This window comes from Protopterus annectens, chromosome 17.part0 (genome assembly GCF_019279795.1).
Source record: "Protopterus annectens isolate FY-2018-M chromosome 17.part0, PAN1.0, whole genome shotgun sequence".
NCBI classification, from domain to species: Eukaryota; Metazoa; Chordata; order Ceratodontiformes; family Protopteridae; genus Protopterus; species Protopterus annectens.
In genome coordinates, this window is record NC_056751.1 from 260,560,505 (window position 1) to 260,579,866 (window position 19,362).

General features: G+C 41.2%; 1 protein-coding gene across 1 annotated transcript in view; it reads right to left on the bottom strand.

Moving 5' to 3' along the window:
* LIN7C (lin-7 homolog C, crumbs cell polarity complex component) overlaps positions 1–18,700 on the bottom strand; it is a 429,094-nt gene extending 410,394 nt beyond the window's left edge. Inside the window, exon 1 of the mRNA XM_044059602.1 lies at positions 18,620–18,700. Coding sequence (XP_043915537.1) covers positions 18,620–18,656 — 37 coding nt within the window. The 5' untranslated portion in view covers positions 18,657–18,700. The remainder of the gene's footprint in view (positions 1–18,619) is intronic.
* Positions 18,701–19,362: the final 662 nt, after the last annotated feature.

Genomic DNA, 19,362 nt, shown 5'->3' on the forward strand with positions numbered 1-19,362 from the left:
GTAATGGGCATCACCTATACTCAGAAGATATAGCAGATGTTCTACACTCAGCTAGAAGATATAGCAGATGTGCTGGATGACAAATTCAGCTCAAAATTTCACCTCCCCATCACTCCCAGTTCTCCTCCAGGAAACACCCTCTGTCAATGATCACCAAAGAACAAGCTGTCATTGCGCTCTCTAAAGTTAAAAACATGTCTTCAATGGGGCCTGACGATACAGCAGGTTGCCTCTTAAACAAGATTAAATCAGGACTTAGTAGGCCTATATTAGGGTCTGTATTTAAACCACAGCCTCCAGACTGACTTTGTCCTGAAAGAGTAGAGGACAGCGTCACCTGTCTGCATAAAGTGGAACTGCCTATTGACCCAGAAAATTACAGACCCATAATGTTGACTAGTCTTATAAGCAAGGCCATGGAAAGAATAATCGTGGACCTGATAAATGACATAGGAAACCTCCAAACACTAGTCCTGACCCAAATCAGTTTTAGGACAGGTCATAGCTACTGAATCTGGCAAATTTCTTTCAGAAGGTCACTGTCACTAGTCTCGTGTATTCAATAAGACGAGGAGGCTGGTTCATTTAAAGTAGTTTAGGCTAGGCTTGCAAGGAGTCTTAAGCGATTAGCTTAGATTACTATGAACCAACATTTACCAATACCTGGATCAACAGTTCCCTGAACTTTTTTTTTTTTTTTTGGGCAAAGCCACTTGCAACTAGAGGTACAATTGGAAACTATGATTTGAAGGTAAAATGTAAGAGACAAGGAACTATAAAAGGATATACTGACTAGAACATATTTAAAATGCAGGCATGAAGAAGCGTTAGAACATAGAGAACTATTTTAGATTACAATTACCTACGACAGAACTACAAATTTCAGAGATGTAATATGGCACCTTTAGACATGCAGTTGATGAAAGAAGTTCAGTCTTTTCTTTTACAGCTTCAAGGAAGAAATGAGATGTGTTCCTAGGATAATGTTCAGAATTGACAGAATAATACAATTGACTGATAAAATGGGTCCTTGAAAGGATATAGGACTAGCATCTGGGAATATTTAAGTGTAGAGAAGGAGTAAGCATATAAAAAGTTACGGCCTGTAATATTAATTCAGGCAGAGCAAGTAGTGCTTAGTTATGCTACCTGATGTGTATACCATAACAAAGATAACAAGAATGACAACACAGAACACATAATAAATATAGGACTCCTGGCCATCCTGGGAGTCAACAGCATCTTTGACTAGGGAATTAAAGAGTGCAGATTTGTTCCGGTTCAAATACTCTGCATATCTTGTATGTGTAGACTATTATTTCAAGTTCCCTAAACTAAACCAAACCTAGCACATGAAGTGCGATTAATGCATTAAACTCTATATTCTCAAGACAGGCAATATCGGAGGTTTTTATAAATCTGACTTCCTTACTTTTGTATTGTGAACCATTGTCCGATGAGGTGTGAGGTTGAGAATTCAAATACACAGCACCCAGTCCAGACTATTCTTAGTTAGAATAGTTAAAATGTGCAAGCGCAGAGAACTACTCAGACATTACAAAAATCCTTGTAAAAAACAGCAGCAGCAAAAGCTAGTAGGACTGACATACAACAGTTTTAAAACACAGGAACATGCTACTGTGAGCACTATCTCACAGACTTAAAGTGACATTCATTAGAACCAAGGATGTTTTACAGAGCCAAAAACTTTTTCTACTCACCTCCTCCCCACACTTTATGGAACCCCCAATCCTTACTGACCTTCAGGCATCACAAAAAACAAAAAACTTGAACAATGCAATAACAAAGTTGTTAAATTTAGACTAAACACCTCTTTCAGAACCTACCACTTACAGCACTAAAAAGCCTAAAGTGGTTATAACTACTCCACCAACTAACATATAAACAAGTTCTTGCCACCTACAAAAATTATCCAGAATCCATCTACTTCTCTAATACTAAATAACATTCTACATAACCATGTTCCCAGTGGGTCATTACGTTCCAATTACCAAAAATTCATGTCTCTCCACAAACTTAGCAAATATGCTGGGCATTATCTGTACTCATACCATGTTGCCAAGGCCTGAAACTCCTTACCTGTCCATACCTTCCCTCCCATCTTTCAAAACCATTCGGAAAGACTTCCTATCCAAAAGCTGGCTCCATTCTTGCTCAACACCAGGATGAACTGCATCCGTAAATATGAACAAACACCTATTCATACCTTACACCTCCTTAGTCTCCCCTCTCCAGTCCCGTACTTCTATCAAATTTTTCTTCTCTGGCATTCTGTCTATATACATCACAAGCATGTTTTTCTCTCACTTCAGAGTGCAATTCCCGTTTCTATCATATTAAACTTACTCCTAATTTCTCTATAAAACTAGCTATATTTCTCTAAATATTAAAACATTGTCAAATAAAACATACCTACTTTAACCAAGGTTTTTTATATCATACAACATTTGGTATCATTTAAACTGTAGTTTTTGTATTAATTTTTAAAAGTTGTAAAATTTTTGTTCTTAAAATGTTTTGCAACATTTTAGAACTTTTCTCCCTGGGCCTCACTTAAAAATGGGCTCCTACCCAGTTGGACTTTCCCAGTAATGAAATATCAAATCAGTCAAAAAATACTTAGTACCTGAACCGAAGTCTTGTGCTCATGGAAAATATGAAAGCTGTATAACAGAACTGCAGACATCCGAAAAAGAAGAAGTGAATTTCTAAGACAAACAGCCATAAATATGTCACAGATAGAGCTGCAGTACAAGCAGCTAAAATGGAGCTCTGAACAATGTTTATTAGGAAAAACCTGCAAATTGTTAAAATCGTTAGCTTGGGAGTCTATGACATCCAGAAGGTTGACAAGGAAGAGCAAAACCTGGGGAAAATTTTGAAAACTCAGAGGAAGACAAAGCAGTGTGGGGGAGCAGAGCTGGGAAAAGCAGGAGGAGAAAACTCATCACTAATCTAGAGGGAAAGACTGACCAAATACATTCGGAAATTTTCAAGTTAAGTGGGTCTCTGTTGGAACAAACTTTCACATGAAATAATACATACACAAACTGCTAAAAAGAAGTGGTAGAACAGCAAAGATGAATGTATATATTTCTGCATGTGAACCTTTTATTGCTGTTCTATAACATTGCAACTCGTATACAACTCTGTAAAATTGTGATTCTTTTTTTCTATGTATAACAACTTTATATTTCAACACTGTAAATACACCTCTGTTTTGGACATTGTCAACTGTGTCTGGAGCTTTTCTTCTCCGGTTTCCACTGAAAATGAGCCCCTGGCTCAAATGGGCCAACCCGGTTAACAAATGACAAAAAAATAAATAAAAACTGGATGAACATGAGGTTAGGTCATGCAGAGACAACCCGAGGTTTACAGCAGTACCAGAAAAAAATCAAAGAAAGGATTGTAAAGACACTGAGAAAATACCTCAGCACACAGACGGCCCACACTTTAACTGATAATATTACAACAGTGAAAGCACAAAGAGTAAACATTTGCAATGGAAGACTGAAATCTGCTAAGATGTTTACTGATTAAACTGCAAACACATCAGCTAAAGGTGGAAATTCTATTTTGGGATGGAAGAGAACAATCTTAAAGGGTGGAGACATGAGGATCTATGCAGGTAAATGACATTTTGTTACTAACACATGCTACCATAAATGTTTTTTTTCTTTTATAATACCCAGCAATGAAATGAAACTTCACTGTATCCTGCTTTAGAGTCTTTGATTTTCTAATTAGTAACTTGAAGTTCTTAGATTCTGGCTTACAACTCAGTTTGGTATCATCTAAGAAGTGTAGTATCTCAAGAAATTAAAACAAATCCCCAGAGGAAGAATTCTAAGCAGCAACCAAGAGTAGAAGGAGAAGTAACATGACAATATCAAAAGTTGTGCAAATGTAGTTAAAGCAGCAATAATGATTGCTGGTCAGAGTTCTAAACTATCTTGTCATTTCAGGACAGAAAAAGCAAGACTCTTAAGCAACAGGTCTCTAAAAATGTGAGGAAAAAATTAAATTGAAAATGTCTCCAAAGATACCCTTTTCAGAGGGAAAAGCAATTTACAGAAAGACAAGTGAAAATGTGGTGTGCAGAAGGAAAGTAATCTAGGAAGACAAACTGAAAAGGCAGCATTCCTTAACATAGAGGAATAGAGAAAGCATCAAGAAGGACAGAAAAAGGGTGAAGTGCACACCAAGACACAAGGTTGTCTTTAACATATGCCTAATGATAGTTCTGCTGAGCTCAACCACAGGAACACCAAGCAAAAAACAGGGTTCCATGCATCAGGTTCAAAAAACAAGGGGAACAAGGAAAAGTGAATAAGGCAGAAGTACAGCTAACAATAACAAATACTATTATGAGTTGCTTGTTCTAAAAGAAGCGTCAAGATAAAACTTCAGTGCTTATATTGGTAGGACAGGAAGCAGTACCCTCTACCCAACAATAAGATGACCCGGAGTAATGCCAGAGTTGGCTGAACTTCAGTTAAATCTATTAAAATTTGACAGGGCAGAGTAGAAAGACTATGCTTTGAACAGAACTGGTGAAAATACAGTTGAAGTTGTAGTGAAAGAAGCTTAGCAAAAATGTTTCTACTTCTTTCTTAGGTTTTGAATAACAAGATAATGTTATTTGGAATAAGTATGTATATGGTAAGAGATCACAACAGGTTCTAAACAGGCTTGAGTGTTTAACCAAGCATAAAGACAGATGACCAGTACAGGCAGGGAAACACTTCACATATTGAATAACACTGTTTTAGATTGTGTAGTAGTAGCCCTCTATTACATAGTGGATCAAACCTGAAAGTTTTATCTCAAGTGACAAGAAGTGTGAAAAAACACATACAGATCTACAATACACACGTAACACAGCAAGAAAACAGGTTAATATGAAAGACGCAGAAGCTTTGGAAGGAGTGGATAAGTCCATATCAGCAAGACAAAATATTATGAAGCCGGTGTTAATGCTAAAACTGGTAATGGGCAACAAAAATAAACACTAGTAAAAACCAAGATGAGAATAAAAAGGTAGCTTTAAGGAGCTGGGTGAAATAATCTCACAAATAATGGCTTCCTTTTAAGGCCACAGTGCAGTGAATTTACAGTAGTAGACAGTGTAAGTGAGGTATAAACCTGTGAGGAAGATACTTTAGAAAAAGCAGGTATTCAAGGTTACTCAGAAGCTCAACAGAAAGTGTTCAGAAAAGTAGCTTGCAATACAAATTGCAGTGTGTGCACAGCATTTTTAATGAAAAAGAAATCTGTACTATTAAACAGAATAATATTTGTATACTTGCAGACATTGCTGGAGAGAATTCTATTTAAAAAAAGGCTGGGAAGGACAGATGATTCCACAGGCATAAATCACTTACACAAGACAGGATGAATGGTGAAAGGCCCATACAACAGAACATATGAAAAGGGCTCCAAGTTACACAAAAAAGGGGGTGTATTTCAGAAATACATGAACCAGCTAACTTAAAGCTGGAGACCAAAGGTTGGTACTCATAACAAAAAGTTCCCTATTCTACTGACTGGTTAATCCCACTAAACCAGCAGCTTTTTTTTTTTTTTTATTTTTTTTTTTTTTACAGGAGAAGCTCAAGTAAAGGAGTACATCATTAATCTCACCGGGGATGCACAAGCCAGTGCATTTCTTTGTGCCGGTCCCAAACCCGGTTAAATGGGGAGGGTTGTGTCAGGAAGGGCATCCAGCGTAAAACTTCGCCAAATAATTCATGTGGACACAAGTAAATATTTTTTTACCGGATCGGTCGAGGCCCGGGTTAACAACGACCACCACCAGTACTGTTAACCAACAAGGTGTTGGCGGTAATTGTGCTACTGTTAGCACAAGGAGGAGAAGAGGCGGAAGGCATGACCGAAGGCAGGAAGAGAGGAGAAAGGCTAGAACTGTGGTAGTGAGGGTGGGAACTTTGAATGTTGGCAGTATGAGTAGTATAGGGAGAGAGCTAGCCGATATGATGGACAGAAGAAAGGTTGGTATACTGTGTGTGCGCAACAGATCAGGGAATAAGCCAGGCTGCCAGACTCAGGGTTTGCAGCTGAGGATGCAAAATCTGTCCCTCCTGCTGGGACAGCAAAGAGGGTCTGCTGCAGGTGCCAGGGTGGCACTGCTGTCAGAGTGCACAGGAGTGGTTACCAGTGCTGGCGTGGCCAGTCTGGTGCAATAAGAATTGTCCTCGTCTCTGTCCTGTTTGGTTTTGAGAAGTACATATGGAAGGAGGGGGGAAAAGGCATAGATTGAGAGGTTTTCCCATGTGAAGGATAGGGCATCCACTTTCCAAGCTTGGCTGTGGGGAATTCTGGTGCAAACTTTGTTTAGTTGATGGTTTTGGGGGGGGGACACAAAGAGGTCCACCTCTGATGTCCCCCACATGTGTATTAGAAGTTTGAATGAGTTTGGTTCCAGTTTCCACTCATGTGGGTCCATCAGATTTCTGCTTAAGTCGTGTGCCAGTAAATTTTGTTTGCCTGTCAGGAACCGAGCTTGCAGGTGCACTTGGTTGCTTAAGGCTGTGTTCCAGAGAGCCATGGCTAAGTTCTCCCCCATGTTTTTTTCTTTATGTACCACATAACTGTGGTGTTGTCTGTCCTTGGCAGGATAAGATAAGAGATTTGAAGGCTGTCAGTGCATTCTGTACAGCTAACATTTCTTTTTGATTGATATGCATGTGAATTTGTCCTGGGCTCCATTTGCCTTGAATGCATTTGCCTGCCATGTGAGGCCCCCATGCATAGTCTGATGAGTCTTTTGTCAGAGTTTGGATGGCGGGGGTTGTGAGAAAGGGAGTCTCTTGTGGTTGCAAACCTCTACCCATCAAAGGAACTCTGTCCTTAGGCAAGGAATGATCGGAATCACTGTTTCCAGGTCCTGGGAATGTTGATGCCAGAGACTTTTTAAGTACCAGTGAAGTTTCCTCATATGCAGTCTTGCATATGGAATCAGTAGAATACATGAGGCCATGAACCCTAGGGCTTGCAGTACTTTTTCTTGCAGATAGCTGGGTTTGGGTGGCCAGTAATTTGAAATAAGTTGTCAAATAAACCTGTTTTTCTGGAGTGAGGAATGCCGTCTGGGAAGATGTGTTCAAGCTTGCTCCGAGGAATACAATCTGTTGGCTGGGTACCAGATGTCATTTCTTTTTGTTGATGGTATACCCCAGAGAAGTTAGGAGTCTCTTTACAAACGTCAGGTGTTGAAGTAGAAATTCCTGACTGTCCGCCTGAATCAGGCAATCGTCCAAGTATGGGTAAATTTGAATATTTCTTTGCCTTTAGTAAGCAATGGCTGGAGCCAGGCACTTTGTGAATATCCTGGGCGCTGTAGATAAGCCAGAGGGAAGTGCAGAGAACTGATAGTGCATAGAGACTGCCCTGAAACGTAGACATTTCCTGCAAGATTACCTTATAGGTATGCGCAGATAAGCTTCTTTTAAGTCTAGGGTGACTAGCCAGGAGTCCTTTGCTACCACAGGAAGGAGCTGCTGGAGTGTAACATTTTGAATTTTGGTACCACCAGGAAGGTGTTTAGGGTTGACAGATACAGAAAAAGGCGCCAAGAGTTTTCTTTCCTGGGCACCAGGAACAGCCTGGAGTAGAAACCCTGTCACCTTTGCTCTATTGGCACAGGTGGAATAGCCCCGATACTGTGAAGAGGAAGTACTTGCGTTTGGGCCTCCTGTCACATTGCTTTTCAACCTCTGAGCTTTCTGGAGAAATGGCTTTCTGGAGAAATTTTGGAATGAGGGAAAGGCATACAGAAGACCCGGGAGCCATCGTGCGTTTGAGTATCCATCTGTGGTTCCCCCTGAGGGGGAATCAAGGCAAAACAGCTCCAGCATTTGTAATTCGGGGGGGGGGAAGCATACAAGTCGCAGCAAGGCTTGCCACAATGTTGGAAGATCAGAGCTGCTATTACAGGATTGAGGGACCACTCATCAGGCATAAGGATGTTCCTGCTCAGATTGTCCGCAATAAGGTTGGAACTCCCGGGAATGTGCACTGCTGTAAGAAAGCGATTGGAAGCTATCACCCAGTGCCAAATCCTTATGGCTTCCCGACACAGGGGGGTAAGATCTGGTTCCGCCTTGCTTGTTGATATACCGGACGACTGACATGTTGTCTGACTGAATTGCAACACTAAGAGAACTGCCCTCAGTTCCAGGACATTTATGTGAAAGTTGGCCTCGAGGGGGGGGGGGTCCAGGTGTCTTGGACAGTCTTTCTCTGGAAATGCCCCCCCCAATAAAGAAGTGTCCATGGTCATCAGGGCCGTGGGTTGGGGAAGACAGAACAGTAGACACCAAAGATTCTTTTGTAGCTCCATCCACCACAGCATTTCCTCCTTGCAATGGTTCGCAAGGCGTACCATGTGGTTGAGTGGGTGGGTTAACAACGATCACTGTGCAGAGAGGAGTCACTGCAGGATCCTCATATGCAGTCTCGCCAGTGGTACCAAAGTAATGGCAGCTGCCATGGAGCCCAAGAGTTGCAGTACAAGACATGCTGGCACAAACGTGTGAGGAAGAAAAAAAAAAAAAAAAAAAAAAAAAAAGTGTTGAATTTGGGGTCTTATTTTCAAAAGCCTGAGAGGGGGAAGAGAAGCTTGACAAGATGTTGTATTGAAGACCACTCCAATAAATTCCAGTGTCTTTGTTGGAGACATCTGAGATTTGTCTTTGTTGATTGTAATCCCTAAACGGAGAGCGAGATCTTAGAGTGTAAGACAGGCTGCGGACTAGGAGATTCCTGGTCGGAGCGGTAAGGAGCCAGTCGTCTAGATAGGGAAACACCTGGAATCCTTGTAGTTGAAGATGAGCTACCACAACTGCATTACATTTGGTGAACACTTGGGGGCTGTTAAGAGACTGAATGGCAGTGCCTTGAACTGGCAGTGATTGGCTCCCAGCCAGAAGCAGAGAAACCTCCGGGAGCGGTGAGCCATCTTTATGTGGTAGTACACATCCTGTAGGTCTATAGAACACATCCAATTGCCCCTCCCTAGGAAGGAAGAATGGGCTGTACTGTGACCATTCGGAATTTTTGAGGTTTGATAAATTTGTTGAGTAGGCTGAGATCCAGGACTGGTCTCCAGTCCCCTGTCTTTTTTGGCACTAAAAAGAACCTCGAGTAAAACCCAGACCCTGTCCGTCTGTTCTGGTGGGACTGGTTGGAGGACTCTCTTAGCAGTTTTTTTATTTCTAAGGCTGCTAATCCCCCTCTGATTGGGTGGTACATCGGGGACTTGTTTGATGGGTCTGCGAGTTAGGTCGAAAGGTATTTGGCAGCCTCTGGATATTGTTCTCTGCACCCAAACAAACATCGGTAGTAATAAGATGCCAGGCTGGTAGATGCAGAGAGACATGACCCCCAACTGCTTCCAGAGGAAGGCAATCGGGCAGCTGCTCAGGAGCACTGGTAGGGTCTTCCGGAGAAAGAATAGTTGGCTCCCTGGTTACACAGACCCCCCTCTACCCCAAAAGGAGCATCTTCCATACTAGTAGCCCCCTCTGCCCCGGGGGGATTGCTCACCATGGAGTGTCACAAAAAGATCCTTGGGATTTCTTGAACCATATCTTTCCCCCCTTCTGGTTCCTGGCGTAGGGTCTCTGGGGGTTGGAAAAGCGTATGCCCGAAGGAGACAAGGTCTTTCTGTCTTTCTCACTACGTGCAAGTGTGTCACGTACCTTGGTTCCAAAAAGTGCAGATTCGCTGACCGGTGCGTTAACGAAGGAAGATTTAAAAGGGTCTGTGAAATAACACAAAGGGTCTGTGAAATCACACAAATCATCCAAGCATTACGTCTCATGACAACACCAGATGCAGCAGCTCGAGCTGCCCCCTCAGCAATGCGAGATATCAAACGCATCGAGGAGTTCGAGATGGATTCAAGGGCAGCTAGCTGTGAGGCGACAGTGTCACGCACCTCACCAGGCACTACCCCCAGCAAAGAGGAAGCCATTTCAGAAATTAGTTCTCTTTGGAGGCGAGTAACATGTGCCAGACAATTCAGAGACTGAATGGCGAAGGTTGCTGAAGCATAGGTCCGGTTCTCTGGTCTGTCCATAGTCCAGGATTCCCTATTTGGAGGATGGACAGTGGAACTATCTTTTGCAAGTTCCTCTTGGTGGCCGCTGCCATGACCACAGAATCAAATGTCAGCTGCTTGGACCAGTGGGGCTGGTCTTCAGGTGTAGACAAAATTTTTTATCTGGCCTCCAGGGGACAGGTTCTACATTGTCCAGGGCCTTCCAGGCACGCTGCACAATTAGTTTAACAAGATCATCTGCTGGTGGGGTCACCCAGGAAGTAGATGGCTGGGCACAGAAGGCTTGCAGAAACACAGACTCCTCAGAAGAAGGGTTAGAGGACTTCCATTCCCCCCTGCTGTTTTGAAGATTTTGAAAATGTCTCCAAATGAAATGTCGTCTAGGGGAGAATGAGGGGATCCTTCCCCTTAATCACAATCAGTGTCTTCTGTCATATAGAGTCCTCTGGGGAGTCAAGGTGCTTCATCTTGCACCGTTTCTTCCGGGGTGGCTCTCCAGTGGGATCTTCTGAAGAGGATTCCAGATAAGGGGTTCTAATACCGGTGTCCTAGGGTCTGGTTGTGAGCCTTCGGAGTGAAGGGCCCTATCCATCACCTGTACAGCAGGTGCACCCGAGCCCAGTTCCAGTTGAGGGGTGACGAGAGAACTGGGAGCCATCGGAACCGTGGACATAGATGGTGCCAGCGAGAAAATAGGCGGAGGATTAGGTACCAAGGTACGGACAGTCCAAGCACCGCTCTGAGAAAGCATCGGCTCCATCATAGCTGATGCTGCAAGGGTGATGGGCGCCGACAGGGGAGGCAATGCTGTTAGAGCAGAGACAGTATGTACCGAAGCAGGTGCTGGGGGAGGATAAGCAGGGGAAGATGAGATAGAAGATTCCGAGCCAGTAGGGACAGAAGGTCTAGCTGGAATGGGCAATCCCCTAGCTAGGTCTACAACCCGCAGTAGGTCTAGCTCAGGAATGGGCAATCCCCTAGCTAGGTCTACAACCCGCAGTAGGTCTAGCTCAGAAAAACTCCTAGTGGATCTAAAAGAGGCTGCAGAAGGAGAAATCAGGTATTTCTAGAAAAGGACTAAACTTCTGCTCCACAAAAGGGTCGTAAGTAGGAGAATATCTTATCCTTGGCAGAAACTCGGATTTTGAAGCCCATGGAGCCGAAGAAGAGGTCGGCACTGGGAACGGGGATGGTGCCAAGCATGTAGAGTCATTGGAGCCGGCACTGTGGACAGGGATGAAGCAGAGGCAGGAACAGTTATCGGAGCCGATGTAGGAGCCAAAGACGGCACCGAAGTCAGCGGTGATGCGTTTGGAACAGAGATACAAATGGAAACCATGGTCGGCACCAAGGGAGAGGACACAAATCCTGGTGCTGAAGAAGTGTGCGCCGAGGGCGCCGGTAAAGCACGGGAGCCGACTTGGTTCTGTAACTGACAGAGATGCAGGAACCGAGTGACTCAGTTTTTCTTACATTTTTTTGGTCTTAGGAGGGGGTGAGACCTCCGACCCAGTAGAACCTCTGAGAAAAGTGTCTTGAGTAAACCTTTTAAAATAAGTTTATTTTTACATTCTGCTAGTGCCCGATTAGAAAAACCAGCACAAATGTCACAATCAGCTTTCAAATGATCCATGCCCAAACAGTAGACACAACGAACATCTGTATCTGAATTAGGCATCTTACGTCCACACTTGTCACACTGTTTAAAACCCAACTTAACGTTGTCCGACATGGTAAATGAAACAATACTATCCTGTAGAAAAAATCTGAAGAAATAGCGGTGGTGTTATGTTAAGGAATACCACTAGTAAAATGGGCCTGTCAAAGACAGGAGAGAGGGGCAGTCAAGAGAGGTAAAAAATTAAATTACCAAGAAAAAGGGTATGAAATAGGTCTATGTTATAGGCGACAGTGATAAAAAGACTAACTTGACTAAAAATTTTGAAATTCAGAAGAAAAAAAAACTGTCATAAAAACAACAAAATGACTACTTGGCTTGAGAGAGATGGCCAACACGTCTGACTAGGAACGCGGCAAACGTGATCTGGAGTATCTAGGAGAGGGGCATTGTGGGTAGGTTCTTAGAGTGATTTTGGTTTGCTTGAGCTGGGAAATGGCCGTATCGGTTCAGAGGACAGAACAGAGGTCCTAACTGTAATGAATAAATAAAGAATGACAACTTCAGATCTGTACTTTCTTTGCTACTGTAACTCCTCTCTTACCCTCTTTGTTAGAAAAGGCAGACCAGGGTAGGAAGGAATACTGTTTATCTCCCAATTTTTGCTGCACTCCTTTTGAGGACTTGCCAGACTTCAGTATTCCAGCTTTCTTTATTGTACCTTACTTCCATACCGGTCTTGACCGCATATCTTTTCTGTAGCCCTTACATATACTGTTTTGAAGTGCTGCCATTTTTCTTCAATTAGCACCTCAAGAAGAGGAAACTGGTGGAGAGCCCCAAGTAATTCCTTGAACTGTTGTGGCCTCCCTCCAGTCAGCTTCCAGGTCTTCAGCCTGGTATCTGTTGACCTTAGAGCTTTCACTGACCAGTAGCTGCAGCTGATTGAAACCAGTGGTTTATATGTGCTGTTTCACTGGGGATGATTTTGCAACTACTAATTCTGCTCCAGTGGTTTATGTTATGTGCTGTTTCACTGGGGATGATTTTGCAACTACTAATTCTGCTCCAGTGGTTTATGTTATGTGCTGTTTCACTGGGGATGATTTTGCAACTACTAATTCTGCTCCAGTGGTTTATGTTATGTGCTGTTTCACTGGGGATGATTTTGCAACTACTAATTCTACCCCAGTACCCTTTCATTTCTAGGAGGAAGTCTATCTGAGCTGAATGTTGGCCACTCTTGTATGTGATCTTGTGAACATCTCTCTTTCTAAACATCATGTTGGCTACAATCAAGACATTTTCCAGACAGAAGTGTGGAATGGCCTCTCCTTTATTCCTCTTGCCCCACCCACGTGGACCTAAGCAGTCCTCATATCCCGTTCTGTCCCAATATGGGCATTCAGGTCACCCATTATCAGCACCAATTCATGCGGTCCTGCAGCTGCTAACTGCACTCTTTTCCTCACTATCACAACCCTGCTGTGGGGCATAGGATGAGATTAGGAATACTGCCCTATCATTAGGTTGGAGTCTGGATTACAAGAGTCACAAAATCTGTTGACATCCCTCACTGTCTTCTGAAGCCTCTACCTCACCATAATTCCTGCACCATTTCTAGCTTGTCCTCCACCTGAGAAGTACTCCCCGAGAAGTAGACTCTGGATCCCAAGCCAAATGGCTTTGTTGTAGTGCCCTTCCAGCTAGTCTCTTGGATACACAGGATGTCCAGCCTACTCCTTACCATCATGTCATCTACTGCCAAGCCTCATCCCGTCAGTGAACCTACAAAGAGTGTGGCAATTCTTAGTTCAAGTTTGGCATGTGGATTGGTATTCTGTTCAGATTTCATTCAACAGAGGTATCCCAGGTAACTCAAACTGGGCAACTGAACACTGGCTGGCCAGTAGTTTATGGACCTAGAACTGTTGGGCTTTATAGCAGGTACACACTGGCCAAAAGGGCCACATGCACCCCTTCCACTGTTAACATGGATCCCAGACATAGGTCGGAGTAGGCCAGGTCCTCAACCCATTTATCACCAGAAAACACCCATACCCATTTTGGCAACTTAGTTAACACAACAGAGTCATTCAAAGACATATTTTTTACATTGTTGAATGGCTAGTCCTGCCACAGAACTCAGTCTGTACTACATGTTCTCCTATCTTGAGGATACCACACACCACAACAGATGCCTAAAGCAGGTGGTCTAGGCAACTCCCCCCCCCCCCCATAGAGCATCATCTTGAGTCTGTGCTACTACCAACAGCTCCACTCTTAGGCAAGTTTGAGATAAAACACTCAACGTGTTTTATGAGGTGGTGGGAGGAACCCCACAAAGACATAGGAAAAAAACAAGCAAACTCCAAACAGGCATTGGTCGCAGGTCAGGATCAAACCTTACATCTTGTGCATGGGAGACAAAGATCTTGGCCATTATGCCAACTGGCTCCTTCTTAATTTAATGGGGTTATAGTGTGACAAAAGTACAGTCAACAAAGGACTAGCCTAGAAAACTGATGGGAGAAACTAATCAGAGGGAAACAACCTTAATAGTAATGCAGGGACTACAGCTGTCCAACCATACAATGCTGCACTGCCCTAGCTTGACCCAAAACAAAGGAGTTGCACTATCTTAGGCACACAGCCACTCAAAGTGGCACACATCTGGCATTCTGAAGTGTTGTGGGGTATACCTATCAAGATTTTTCTGTAAAGTCCATATTTTTGACTCACATTTTTGGTTTGTTCCTTGTACAAATGTGTTTTTTTTTTAATATAAAAACACTGATTGAAACAACCGATTTGGAAGACATTTAGATTCAGACATTACATCCTTTAGAAAATGCATGCAAACGCAAAACCCGATTTTCTATCAACTCTAAGTTTATAAGAGCAATAATTAAAACATGTCCCTGTTTTTGGCCATTTTGTCCCCCCTCCATTATTTTGGCTTATTTTGGCTTTGTCCAGATTTCTCAGTCTATGAGTTTGATAGGTGTGTGTATGGGGTGGGGAGGAGTTATAACAGAGTGATGGTTCTCACCTGTTGGGTGCATACAAGTTGCCAAAAAGCATGTGAAAAAACATGAATAAAGTTTTGTAAATTGTATTTGCATAACAGTATTTATCATACATTATACCAATATTAAAGTAATATAAAATATTATTATTAATAAATAAAATAATAATAACAAAGCAATAACAATAATAATTACACCTACCTAATAAATGTCCAGCCCTCCAAAATGTTATTCAGCCCTACTCAATAAGAACTGTAAGATCTACCAAAAGTGCCTGCTAAAAGTCATTAACTCAAACAGTTTTAAACAATTTTCTTTACTCCCATACTATTTCCAAAGCCTGGAACTCTAACACATCATTATCATCATCAATCCACCCAACTTTAAGCAACTTCTCAGATCACACAACTGATAAATGGCATTTCTCATATGCTACCCCCCCAGGTGAAAGTTACTCCTTTTTATTCATTGTGCTTTACTCTCTCTCTCTCATGCATCTGTAAACCAGATCTTCTTTTTGTTCCATCCCTTCTCACCCAACTGCCCCCTAACTACTATATGCCACCTTCTCCTCCTTCAACAAAGTCTCTTTATACCTAAAGCTATTTACTAATTTTCTGTTCTCTGTATTCTGCATACATTGTATGGTAAAGTTGATTTCCTTTTTGGTATAATCTAGGCAAGTTACATTTATTTTGCACCTTTGACTGTGTGTCCCCATGGTCTACGTCTCACTTGTAATTACTTGAAATATGAATTCTGTAAACCCTGCATGATGTACTTAAGTAATTTGAAATTCATTACCTTGCTGTTAATTTACTATTACTTGGAGCTTTTCTCCCTGGGCCTCCACTGAAAATGGGCTAATAGCCCAGTCGGACCTCCCCGGTAAACAAACGTAAATAAATAAAATAAAATATTTCTGTAATAAGTGCGCTCTAGTAGAATAACCTGCACCTTTGCAAAGGCAAGACCTGGCTGGAGTAATTACTGAACAGGTGTTAATGAATGAGGTTTAAGAAAAGACTAAGGAAAGCCAAGAGACAGCATTCATCTTTTCAAAACAGGAACCCGGTGACTACAGCAGCACTTCTACAGAGACTCTTGTCTACAAATAAAGAGGACCAAAGTGAAAAAAAGGACAGAATTTATTTTGTTGAGAACTTCCAAAGAAGTCCAGTTACCAGGGCCGATACTTCAGAACTGGGTTGTTTTGTGTCAAGGCCAAAAGACTTTACGGTATTTGAAGTACCAGATTTTTAAGCCATTGTATGAACATAAAATGAAACTGTTTAAAAGACTGGTATCACGTCTGCATTTCAACACTATATATGCACATTAGAGAGATACCTACACAGTTTTGTAGCTTCTTAGTCCAAGACCTGTGATCAGATCTATGTTTCAAAGATTTGTTATGCCGAATATATATAGCGTTAACCTCCTACTACTTGGGTTACTTGGTCTGTATCAATGATATGACTATTTGCTACATATTTAACCCACCACTTACTGACAAATGTTACAGCAACCCCATATTACCTGACTGCATAGTTCTAACCCTATACAGGTAAGAATCTGGTCTACATCAATGAAGTGATTATACATGCTATAAACTTAACCTATCACTTACTCCCAATTATTTGGATTCCAAAGTTGTAATCTCACACAGGTAAGAAACAGTCACACATCTTGTTGCTGGGTGTGACAGACTAGTGGCAGAAGACAAGTATTCTGAAAACCATAATAATATGGCAAGACTGTTGCATTGGGGATTGTGCAAACAATTAGAATATTGAAGTAGCTGAGAAGCATTGGAAAAAAACAGCCACAGAGCATTATAGAAAATGATTATGTTTATGTCACATGGGATCATCCATTACAAACAGTTTCAAAAACAGAAGAAAAACAGCTAAAATAGTCCAAGAAAAGAAAACAAAAATAGCATTGATCTTTGAAATTGCTACACTCCGTGATTACAGTGCCTTACATACAGAGAGACAAAGTCATAAAATACCAGCATTTACAGCAATGTGGAAGAAAGATACCCAGACAGTTCCAATAGTAGCTGGCTCAATGAGCCTCAAAAAAAAAAAAAAAAAAAACCAACTTACAATCATATTTAGATAGGTTACCGATACATGTAACTCTGTATGAATTGCAAGAGTCAATCCTGGGCACATAGCCAAAAGTGCGCTCCAGCTCCGAAGCACCCACAAACATCAAAGACTAAAATATTAATTTCATGAACTTTAATCATACTTTGACTTGAGAATGGACATCATTCCGACCATAGTATTAGAAACCCCCAAAAGACTTGGACATCAAAACGCAACAATTGTTAATACTGTTTTTAGGTACTTAACTCAGTCCCTTTTGATGTTATTCAACAGCAATTGTTTTTCATAAGCAGGACTATACAGTCACACCTAGTTAGATTCTAGAACTTCCGGTATCCCCCAATGAACAGCTGTTTTTCATCCGCAGAATTATAAACTTATCATCTGGCTGCCTTATTACATACAGGCAGTCCTTTATTTGTGGTCATATGTGTGGTGCATTTTTGTTGAACCTGTCAATCCCCTGGTTTTCTAATACAACAAACACATGCTGAATGTATTTTTAACTGTAAGCGTCTATTTCGTACTGACTAGTCAAAACTATAAACATATTTTTACTATGTTTTGCTACCAGGTTGTCTAACTGGACTGTGGCCCATTTTCATTGGAGGATCAGGGAGAAAAGTTTAGGTTCAGACAACTGTTACAATGTAATAATAATGCACACTACAGATTCACAAGATTGTTTCAGTCTTACAAGGAAAAGTAAAAACCCAAAACAAAACAAAAGTTTCAATTAATCACTAAATAAGCAAGCTATTGTGAACTAGTTAGTTATCAACCAGACAAAATAAGCAGAGTTTACAAGTACTATTCAACTACAACCTTTGCCTCAGGAGCAAAAAAAAAAAAAAAAAAAAAAAAAACATACACAATACAAATCAAGACTATAAAAGGTACAAGGAAAACATATTAACATCTCACAAACAAGAAAAAAGGTCAAAGATTAACCCCAACTGGGAGCCTTAAGTACTGCTTTAGGAAGCAATCTAGCTGCCAGCAATAATTACACTACTTCAAAGGAAAATGATGCCACTTGCACGTTTGTTTTTGCTGATTAAAAAGCATTCAGATTTCTTACTATAAGAAGCTTGAAGAAAAAGTCCACACTCCAGTCACTTTTTACAATCCTTAGGAGTATCTCTCCAGTCACCACAGGTCCCTAGTAAATTAAACAAAAAGACTACCCATCACTTTCTTTTAACAGAATGCAACCCCCACAAATAAACAATAAAAATTCATAACGCGCAAGACGAAAAGGACAGACATGCATGCACATATATAAAAATATAAGCAGGAAATAGAATAAGTCAAAACATCAAATCCTTAAAGGGCCCACAACTGTCAGTTTGCACTACATGAAACAAACACTACTAGTAGTATCGGATCAAGCAGCAAACAGAATAAGTCAAACATCAAATCCTTAAAGGGCCCACAACTGTCAATTTACACTAAATGAAACAAATAGCATTAATGACAATATATATTTCGTTATACAAACTCATTTACTCCACCAAAAAAACTACAAGATTTCGAACCAACCGATAGATTACAGTATGGGTTAATATCCCCCCATCCTCATCACTCATACTAGTTGTTGAATGATAACCTAACACTTATGTACAGTCACTAAAATGTGTCTCCTGAACAAAATGCCGATTTGCCAAACTCCATTACCAAAACTTTATAACTGTAAGACTGCAAACAGCAAAAAAAAAAATGTTAACACCAAAGACTTGCTACTCACCTCTCTCTAACCTAACAGGTTCACCTATCGCCGCCATCTCTATCAGTTGTGAACAACTTGCTGTTTTGCCACTCTCCCTTAACAGGCAGGAAATGACGCGAGAGAGAGAGAGAGAGAGAGAGAGAGAGCGAGCGCGTGCGCGTACTTGCGCTACGCAAACAGCGTTTAAAGAAAGTAGAATTATACTTCTTGGAATGTTGATACACTTGCACTTATTGCTTTGACTTTTAGTAGGTTGAATATTGAGTATAAATGGTTGGTTTTCCTCAAATGAGAAAAGTTGGAACAGTGTTTCTCCCACAAAAATAATAATTATGTTGTTTCGCGCTGAGCTAAGTCTCTGTTTTTTCAAAAGTGTGAAAAAAGTCTCCTCGTTTTCATTTTCTGTAGGTGTGACCAGTTGCTTGAAGAACGTGCTTCTTTAGGTACTCTCAGGAAAGACTGAACTGTAAGTAAAAAATGAACATGTTTTGAGTGGATTGTTTAAAATTTTATTTCTCAAGAGGGAAGAAAGAGAAGTTTTTTTATGTCTCCACAAATAAAATTACTCAGATCCACCATATTCAAACGTTTCTAATTTTAGTTAAACGTATTGCTCTGTCCTTTCTAAAACTGGACGTTTTTGGAGAAAAGGTGAATAATGCTAATAATTACAATTATATAATTTTTCTTTAAAACATTTATGTTAATGCGGTTCTTTTCTTTCAAGATACTGGCGCCATTTTTAGAGCGCCTACCTTTAA